At 36.5% G+C, this 10,941-nt stretch overlaps 1 protein-coding gene across 2 annotated transcripts in view; it reads left to right on the forward strand.

The window, feature by feature from the left end:
- Positions 1-10,941, forward strand: part of LOC135224606 (uncharacterized) — a 477,388-nt gene that overhangs the window by 394,779 nt on the left and 71,668 nt on the right. For both annotated transcript variants that reach the window (XM_064263767.1, XM_064263768.1), the window contains exon 3: positions 10,462-10,597. In XM_064263767.1, the coding sequence (XP_064119837.1) occupies positions 10,462-10,597 (136 nt within the window). The remainder of the gene's footprint in view (positions 1-10,461; positions 10,598-10,941) is intronic.

Below are 10,941 nucleotides of genomic sequence, written 5' to 3' on the forward strand. Positions count from 1 at the left end.
AGCAACAGGTGGAACCCGATCTAGTGCGGGAACTCTTGTCTGCATATTCATTAATTAAGTGTAAACTTAGCGGATATTGAAGTATTTCTCCTTGATCCAGTCTTTCAAGTTTATAACAAGTTGCTTTTGGCTTATGAATGGCAAATGCTTGAATATGAAAGACTTGACAAAAGTTTTTAAGCACTTCTGTGTCTCTGTTTATACTTGTTAATGATCAGAAATACACCGTGGATGGATATGTTAAATAGATATTAGCATGCATCTTGATACACGAACGCTAATGTGTGTGTATAAATTATAGATATTATCTATCTATCTTTTTCTGCAACATACATACATTATGAACATATATATCTATATCTATATCTATCTTTGTCTTGCAACATACATACATTATTAAACTAAATATTATAATCTATATCTATATCTATATCTATATATACATATATATCTGTATATATGCATACATACATACATTATTATATTCTACATACACAGAGTAAATACATATAGTACAGTCTATACTATATAGTACATAGTATAAAACTACATAAATGTAATATGATAAAATGAGGGAAAGGGTTTTGAAAAGGGGGCGCGGCAAGGAGCCCACGCAAATTAAATCCTATTTCAAAAGAATAGGAAGAAGCAATAGAAGCAAAAGTGATCAATAATCATTAATATCAGAATCATGGCAATAGGAACCAGGAACATATTTTCGATGAAGAATAGGCTTGTCTAACCATTTTTATGGTATGCGCCATACTTTACATAGCTTCATGATGCAGGTAGTTTACTCTTATCATCAAGCTAAATCAGTGGTATCAAGGTAAGAAAAGCTTCTTTCACTGCCGTTTTTTTCTTTTTTTATTTCTTGGTCTATGCTAAATAAGGTCATGTAGACTTGGGCAACTATGCCCATTTTTGTTTCTGTATGTTCTATGCGTCATCATGTATCCATGTCAATGTAGCGAGAATTTGTTTGTCAATCCATGTCACTGTCGCGAGAATTTGTCTGTCAATCTATGTCACTGTCGTGAGAATTTGTTTGCCAATACATGTCACTGTCGCCAAAATATGTCTGTCAATCCATGTCACTGTCGCGAGAATTTGTCTGTCAATCTATGTCACTGTCGTGACAATTTGTCTGCCAATACATGTCACTGTCACGAAAATATGTCTGTCAATCCATGTCACTGACGCAAGAATTTGTTTGTCAACCTATGTCACTGTCGCGAGAATTTGTCTGTCAATCCATGTCACTCCCGAGAATTCTGCCAATCCCTGTAAATGTCGCGAGAAATTGTCATTCAATCTATGTAAATATCGCCAGAATTTGTCCGTCAATCCATGTCATTGTCGCGAGAATTTGTTTGTCAACCTATGTCACTGTCACGAGAATTTGTCAGTCAGTCTTCCTGTGCGTACATAAACGCAAACAAGATATAAACTGTTTTACTGCATATACTTCATTCTCTCACATCTTCTCTAAAGGCAAGAATGGTTAACGTATCGTCAAAGATATTTCTACACTTTGTATTAACTACGAAAACCTGGACACCCAAATTTCCCCAAGGGAAGGCCTCAGTTCTTAGAGCTTCCTACTCCGAATACCGCAAGTTGTACATCAGAACCTACGAATTTATCAAAGAATTTCTTAACGTTTCACAGCTGATGGGAACTAAACAAAATATTTAAAAGGCCAATGTTAACTTGTTGGACAGATCATTCACAATTCAGTGAACAAACAAACAAGTTCACAGAGCCACATAGAGAATAGAAAAAATAACTGAGAATTTTAATTCAAACAACAATCAAGCAAGTAGAGTCATCAGGGCCTACCAAGTTACTAAATGTGCTTGCTTTTCATTAAAATAGCCTTTTTTTAATTTTTTTTTACGAAAGACAGAGCGTCTTCATACCGAGAGCAAACAAAAACGTATACAACACCATCAGGTTGGGAAGGTTGTCTTTTAGTCCGTAAAAACAGGGGTCTATAAAATGTAAGGGTCCGTGAAACAAAACGTAAAAGTGGCAAACGGGGGGAAAAAAAGCCAAGATAAAGTTGATTCAGTTATTCAGGGCTGCAGTATAGAAACCTACGTAGGGGAGAACAACACAAAAGGCTGTTTTTGGTGCAGTTGGTGTTTGATGTCGTGTTTCATTCTTTTGAAAATTGGATGGCGCTTTTGAAACTGTCCGCCCGTTGAAGCTGGACACATTTCTTATTTTTCATTGCAAAGGCTAACTAGCCGTAAAAATTTGACGAAACAAATGGCCTCCTAGAGTTCGTTGTGTGTCATGAACATCGTCGTTTTATAGGTCAAATAACTAAAAGAAGCAATGTTTCAAAATATTACAATATTCAACGGTCATATCTTTCGGGATATCTAAGCCTCCTATACAACACAAATACCCGTCCTTCTAGAATTCCTGAAGCATTTCTTCTAAATGCCTTTTCAACGCAAAATATTACAAACGTTGAATCCTAGTAAAAAGCCCATTTTAAGGAAACTGCATTCCTTAAATTTTTAATAGCAAGCTGCCATTAATTTTTTTTTTTTTTTCGATTCAAGAGATATAACTTATAAAAAAATATATTTACACCTGGTGATTCAGTTCACGGTATTTCCAGCAAGAGACAGTGTAAAGTAGGCTATTGGGAGTCAAGCTGGTAAGGAGGTCCCCCGGGAGGCGAAAACCCGTCGGCTGTGAGGTTATTTGAGGTCAGTCAGGGTAGGGCGTATTTTCATTTCGTGTTTTTCTCTCTCGAATTTCGCCTCTCTCTCTCTCTCTCTCTCTCTCTCTCTCTCTCTCTCTCTCTCTCTCTCTCTCTCTCTCTCTCTCTCTCTCTCTCTCTCTCTCTCTCTCTCTCTCTCTCTCTTTTCTACTACGGGAACCTGTATGAGCACTAAACGGAAGATGGCTAAAGTCTTGATGTTTATTTGTACTGTTGTACAGATAAACATAACTATGAATAAAAGCTTTCCTGAAAAACATCAAAATAATCTATTTCTTATTATTGTGCTGAGGCCCTAGCCTTTGGCATAACGAAGTGAATAAAACTGCATCTGGTTCAGAATTGAATATTTCTATAAATAAAAGCCATTCATTTCCCCCTTATGGATCCAAAATCTATATCATATTCTAAGGAAGGGAGGAAGCCGTAACTAAATCATCGGGGTTTCCCGTGTACTTAATCGCAGAAAACTAAATTATCATTCAAACGGGATAACTTCAGCAATTCATCATAATTGCTTTCATAACAGCAAAATGAGTGTAACTTTGTGATGTATAAAGTTGTTTTTATATAATTAGTTTGTAAGCGGGGAGAATGATACAATTACGTAGGGAGTTGCTGGAAAGCCCAGATATAACTTGTGCGATTGTTCGTAAAGTTACCTCGAGGGGAAAATTCCTCAATCATTTCCAGCGCCACCGCTGGAAAATTGTTACTTCAAAACGATGCAAAAATTCATTACCAGAGATATAGATAAACAAAATATTCACAATAAAAAGGATGAACGGTAAAGAAAGATTATAAAAGGGTTGGCCTTCATTATGCATTACTTTCCTTTTATAACCTGATATGTCACTGAGGTCCTCTAAAATTATTCGTGTTTCGAAAACGTGATATTAGCCCTTCAAGTTGGCCTTATGCGACTCCGTCCGTGGGAGTATACAGCTTTTATATTAGGGGTACTACATTTTCTCGAAGTTCATTTACCTGATCAGTAACTCCGCCGTTGCTTCTTCCCTCGATTTCTTTCGGTAGAAAGAGGTCTCTAGTCTCATTTCTGTACACATATTTCGACCATTTTTCTCTTGGTGTCAAAGAGAGTTATTTCACCACAGGCAGCGTCACAACACGGGTCGTAACACCTATATATAACCGAATGTACTTTATGGAAATCAGCTATTCATGGACGGCACGAAACCTTTTCTTAATCCGTAGTGACAAGTGTGGGTCGCTTCATGACTACACTATCTTCGAAGTTCGTAGCTTGATACAACATACATGTGAGCTAATTTTAACCGGTGTCCATTTTTTTTTATTTAACGTTCAATGACCGCGCTTCACTTCCACGGTTTTTTGCGAAACAATCGATGCTTTCCTTGATTTACAATTTACAACCAACACCCCCCGCGGCCCCGGCCCTTTTTCTTTTTAATCAAGTCTAGCATTTACTATCAAGTATTTAAATGGCTCGACAATTTTCTTCAGCATGAACTTTACCTTCCTGATGTCAATTTACTTTAAATGCCGAGCCTTCCAAATATACGAACTAAAAGAATACCCTAATGGTCTGCCTAACGCATATTGACTGCTTGGTTTGTTTGTATGGTGTTTTTATGTTGCATGGAACCAGTGGTTATTCTGCAACTGGACCAACGGCATTACGTGACTTCGAACCACGTCGAGAGTGAACTTCTATCACCAGAAATACACATCTCGAACCCCTCAGTGGAATGCCCAAGAATCGAACTCGCAGCCACCGAGGTGGCAGTCCAAGACCATACTGATCACGCCACTGAGGCGCTTGAATACTTTGTAATCCTTCGCATAATTTACCCAAAACTAAAGATTTCTTTTTTTTCTAATGCGACTGACAGCTGCGGATAAACCGAACAAAATAATGGCCTTTCCTTATCCCTGTCGCCCAGGTATATATTATATGCCTCTCTTGTTCTCAGTTTAAATCTTAATTTTCCGTTCGCGATAAAGTCGCTTTATATCACTAGCCTCGTTCCTCTACAATCATGTTGCCCATGATAAAAAGAAAAAAAGAAAAAAATTGGCAAATGAAGTTTTGTCCTACGTATGGATAAAAGAAATCTAAACATGACTGCAGTTTAGATCTTATACTAAGCACCCAATTCTGCTTATGTATACATACAAGTAACCCGTATACCGACCGCTCGTGTATTACATTCGTTTACTTACCCACTATGGCAACACGCGTTGCATACTAAAAATCTGTGATATCAGAAATTCTGCGGATTAATAGAATTCGTCTCTTTTCCCTCATCTAAAGCACTCCATTCGTACATGTGCGTATTCTAAACATTTATATTCGACCATTTAACAGACATGATCTTTATACTCTGTGGAATAAATCATGCACTGGAATAATTCAGGCAGGTTGGACAACGACAGCCTGAAATTGCTGTTAAACAACAAATATCGTAATAACATAAGAAAAACAATATCATATATATACTCATACGCCTCCTTTTTCTTGGACAAATAATGACAATTTATTCATTTATTCTTTTTATCCAAAAGGACGAAAACCAGTTATACAATTCACACATACAATATGGTAGGTCATAAACAAAAATGCTCGAATGTGTAGAAAGCTTGCATATAAACAAAGGAAAATAATGTAATTGTCAGAGATTTTATTTGCGTGTCACCTGTTTCTTTCTTCATTATATACAATGTATGTACTCCGAGGTAGAAGTAAACCTGACTGCCAAAATGAATAAGAAAGTTCCAGTTATGGAACCACAGGTTCTGCATTCATTGAAGTATACCTAGTCATGAATAAAAAAAATGTGTATATATATATATATATATATATATATATATATATATATATATATATATATATATATATATATATATAAATTATATGCATCAGAAAAGATCACCAAACTGCAAGAAGAAAGAGCAACAAAGTGGAGTGAATTCTGTAATACTACTACGACAGAGACCCAATGTGCTGTGCAACAACAAGTGGAAAGAGAAATAGAAAAGCATTCGAAAATAGTCAGTGCAAGACATAGCAAAAAGCTTCTGATATTAAACGGTGGACCAGTGAGAAACGAAGTGAAAAAAGCCGGGTACATTAATCTATCAGGAAAAGAGTTGAATGAACACTAAAAGCAGTTACTAAATCTAGGCCTGCACTGTCATTGCATACGAAGACCACACCCTGAATCCAAGAGGATTAAAACAGAAGTATTAATCGATAAACTACTGCGACCGAAAGAAGAACGCAAAATCGAACTTTAAACAAGAGTACATCGCTGAATTACTGGGTGAGGCCAATAGAACACGTGGTAACTACTTTAGTCGCATACTCAGTCCACAGCTAAAGAAAGTGTCAAAAGAACTGAGAGAAAACGAAACCATAATAATACGCAAAGGAGATAAAACCGCAGTGTACGTCATAATGAATAGAGATGAATACAACACCAAAATGGATAATATACTAAGTGATAAGAGTAAGTTTCAGGCACTTTAAAAAGACCCAATAAATGACCTCAAAAAGAAAATGATGAGACTAACAGAAAAAGCGAACAAAGAACCGAGAACAGTAAGCTTTCCAAAAATCATCGTAGACTTTGCACCCGGATACTGCTACGGCACAGTCAAGATCCACAAACAGGGAAACCAACTACGGCCCATTGTATCCCAAATGACATCCCCCATGTATAAAGTGGCAAAGAAATTGAACGAAATTATAACTCCGTATATTCCTTCAACGTTCTCGCTAAAATCATCGACGGAATTCATCGATCTACTGCAAGACACCACACCCGACGAAGGCATAGCATCCCTGGACGTCGAAAGTTTATTTACTAACGTACCAGTGGATGAAACAATACAAATCATCATGGACAAGATATACCGCTCTGAGAAAACACCATTACCGATACCCGAAAAGATTTTAAAAAAGATGCTAGAAGCATGTACAATACAAATGAAGCCCTATTTCCTCTCACATAGGGGCGAAATACATCGGCAAATGGGCGAAAATGACATAGATGAATTAGTAAATAAACTCCAAGCAAATTCTACATTAAATTTTACGGTAGAAAAAAGTAATGAGAAAATGCTCCCCTTCTTGGACGCACTTGTGACCCCCCCCCCTCCCCCCCCCTCCCCCCCCCCCAAATACAATACCACCGTATACACTAAAAAGACAGATGCTGGGAGATGCTTAAATGCTAGAGGAGAATGCCCTGATGCATATAAACGATCAGTGGTAAATGCATACAAAAACGCGCCATAACACACTGTTCGACGTGGAAAGCGACTAACGAAGAAATCAACAGAGTTCAACATCTACTCACAAATAACGGCTACCCAGATGACATGATCCAGTAAGTTGTCAAAAAGAGATTAGAGGCTTTCCATAACCCGACCCCGAGGGACAACACACAAGACATAGACAAAGAAATAGTGATATACCATCAGATATCATACAACAAACACCACGAAGATGAAAGGAAAGCCATCCTTGGTATACTGCGAAGAGGAACCACCCCCCTTAGCGCCATATAACAAAATAACACAAAGAATTTACTGCAAGCCGAACCTTACGGCCTCACTGGTAATGAAAAATAGTACGGTCCCATCGACGGAGAAAGAGGTTGTATCTGATATAGTATACAAGTTTGTCTGTGCTGACGAGCAATGTCAGTCCCCCCAAAATGCTATACCGGATACACAACCACTGCACTAAAACGACGCATGCAGGCCTATAGAAACCAAGGCGCCATTCTCCAGCACTTTGTGGATACCCACAATAAAAAAACCATCCCTACAAGAACTTCTCACAAACACCAAAATAATACACAAGGAATGCAACTACAGCCGTTTATTAATATCAGAAGCAGTCAGCATCACCATGCAACGCCCCAACCTTAACATCCAACGCGAGGCAGAAAAATCCTTACCCTCGTGTAGGGGGCAGACCTTCAACCGCGTGGAACAAAACCACCACACGCGGACAGGAGCGCACACTGACATTCAGTGAATTAAACATATATGTATAATGTGCATATAATAACTTACTTTCAACTTTTGATATAACATCTGTTAACATATTTATTTGTTTGTCTTATTTTATATTTCACTATAGTCTTTTGTAAATACTTAAAACTAGGTCTCTGGCAACTGTACTACCTCTCCGTCCCCATGACGTCACATAACGCATGCAGGTTCATTTTTGTATATACGGGCTGCTCTACGAGCAAGAGCCCGTGCTGGCACAAGGCCAGCTTAATCTCAAATTACAACATATTTGTATCAGTACGCTTGACAACGTAAATACGTATAGGTTGACGAAACAGCTGTCGCGTGTAAAAATACTGGAGTAAATGGAAGAACCCCATTCTGTGTCCATTAGTAACCTGAACAATGAAGTGAAGAAAATAATTAGAAAATATGAAGCAATTTCAAAAAAGCTGGTTAACAGTGAAAAGGCCACTCTATTCAATGAATTATATATATATATATATATATATATATATATATATATATATATATATAATATATATAATATATATATATATATATATATATATATATATATATATATATATATATATACCATCTGTTTGTTTCCATGTTCCTTTTAGCACCCTCCCTTCAAAGAATATTGCGACGAGGCATTTCTGGTTCGTGTGACAGAGTGAATCTGAGCTCACACAGCCATTTGAGCATTCGAGCAGTCAGGAGTAAAACTAGTAAGCTGATAGAAGTTCTCTAGTTGATTTGTTTGTCTGACGAAAAAAAACAAAATCAGAAATAGGGGAAAGAAGAGACGGTGTTTCTCTCTACGGAGGTTGGGTGAAGGAGTCAAGAAAATAAAAGATCGTGATAACTGAGCCGTTCTATTTTCCCCCCTTTTTGTTTTGTTTTGGCAAGTGATATAGGTAAACCTTTCTCGGAACTTTGCCTAGGAGCTTGCTGTCTTTTATATCGGTCGTAGGATCTGATGCGGGTACAAGTACTTCATATACATTTGCATTTAAAAAATACGCTGCCAATTGTTAACTTGAGCTACGCATATCGTTCTGATCTGTTTATGATGTCCATGGCGCAGTCTCTCCCCTTAATGTCCTCAAAATAGCAGGTTTAATGTCTTGTTCATTTGATGTAAGACATACAGTTAAAAGACATGATATCAAGAGTTTCCGATTTGAATGTCTACATTTTTGCTGTAACAGTTAACCAATGAGAAGTATTCATTTTCTCCCTCTCTATATTTTCCCTTCATGGTTTAACAAATAACTTCAAGCGCATGAATCGCACGGTTCAGAGAAGACTATTTTTGCATGTATAAACTTAGGTTAAGTACAGACGTAGGTCAATTTCTACATAAATAATCTTTAATACAATGTCCATGTTGGCGTGGGAATATGCAACACATCAGTGATAATAATAATTATACTAAAATAAATAAATAAAATAAAGGCCTTTGGTTCCATAACTATTTTGCAACGTTATTACTTTGCAAAATCTGTGTGGCGGTAAAATCTATTCAAGATATATCGTCGACTGAACATCCTTGAAAGTATCGTATCAAAACCTATTTCAATGTCTCTGCCATAATGAAATTTGTTTTCGAAACTAATACCTAAAGTAGATTTCGGGGTTTTCCATGAAATTAATAAATCAAATTCTTACCTAAAGCTTCTGATAAATTCTCGTGTTCTAATTATTTAGCAAGGATATTTTGTTCCATTTCAGCTACGTATATTGTCACAATATTTTAAAACAAATATACATAGATGCACACAATGTCTGTCTATATATATATATATATATATATATATATATATATATATATATATATATATATATATATATATATATATATATATATATATATATATATATATATATATATATATATATATATATATATATATATATATATATATATATATATATATATATATATATATGTATGTATGTATGTGTATATACATATATATACATATAAACATATATATACATACATATATATATATATATATATATATATATATATATATATACCAACTAAGCTACTGATACTTGTTCGATAGTCAAAATATTCATTTTGTTAAGAGGGGCAAAAAAAAAAAAAAAAAAAAAAAAAAAAGGGGGTTGCGGGGTGGGCGGGGGTTAACTCGCTTTACAGTATTTTACTCTTGATGATTCTGACCGTCCACCACTTACAAACGATGACCGCCTGGCTATCAAAGCTAACATCAGTAGCAATATCATTAACTGTAACTGGTTCCACCACAACTGAATTCGGCTGTTATGAGTCTAATGCTGCCCTGAGTGCAGACACTGTAACTGATACTAATGATTAAAACGTGGGTCCTTCACATCTATTAATTCAGTCTAGGCAGAATAATATATACTAATTAAAAATCGAGAGAAATTTCGAAAATATCAAGTAATCAGGGTATTAGTGTTAGAACGAACGAACCACATCCAAAGTAAAACATCCAGGCATCCCCGGAGTTATTCTATTGCCAATAACTGGTTTTATCTTGCAGCGTTTGCGTTCATGTCAGCATCAATTCAGCTTCATTGGCAATATAAGGGACGACTTCAAGTTTGTGGAAGCGGCCGATTGCTTCGAGCTGGTTTTGTTTCTGCCCGGTCTCAATCGCGTACTTTATTTGCATTGAATGTCTAAACTTGATGAGTCTCTATCTTACTTTCAGTGTTGGATGTCAACGGAGAGGGAAGTGGTCCTACTGAATGCGGATCGAAGGACGTCGGGAGAGTTCCAGTGTGAAGTTATTGGTGAACATCCTAAATTTAGAAAAGAATTCCGAAAGTCCAACCTCACCGTCTATGGTAAGACTGCAAATTGTGAAGTTGTAGACCATTCCAGTTTTTTTTTTTTTTTTTTTTTTTTTTTTTTTTGGGGGGGGGGGGAGCGCTATTATTGGTAGATCATTTTTCTAAATTGAGCGTTACTTCATCTAATTTATTCAGTGAAAGTGCTTTTAAAATGGTTTCATTTATGGTACGACAGATCCTCGTACCACATTATGTACTAAAATCTATATAGTTAATGCACGATGTTTCAGGAGATTACTTTGGTGGATTCACATCAACCGTGCATTTGATGTCTAGGCCAGTCCCTTACGACGCTCCTGATTGGCTGTTGATAAGCCAATCGCAGAGCTAGAATCTCT

Source organism: Macrobrachium nipponense, chromosome 12 (assembly GCF_015104395.2).
Source record: "Macrobrachium nipponense isolate FS-2020 chromosome 12, ASM1510439v2, whole genome shotgun sequence".
Taxonomy (NCBI): Eukaryota; Metazoa; Arthropoda; class Malacostraca; order Decapoda; family Palaemonidae; genus Macrobrachium; species Macrobrachium nipponense.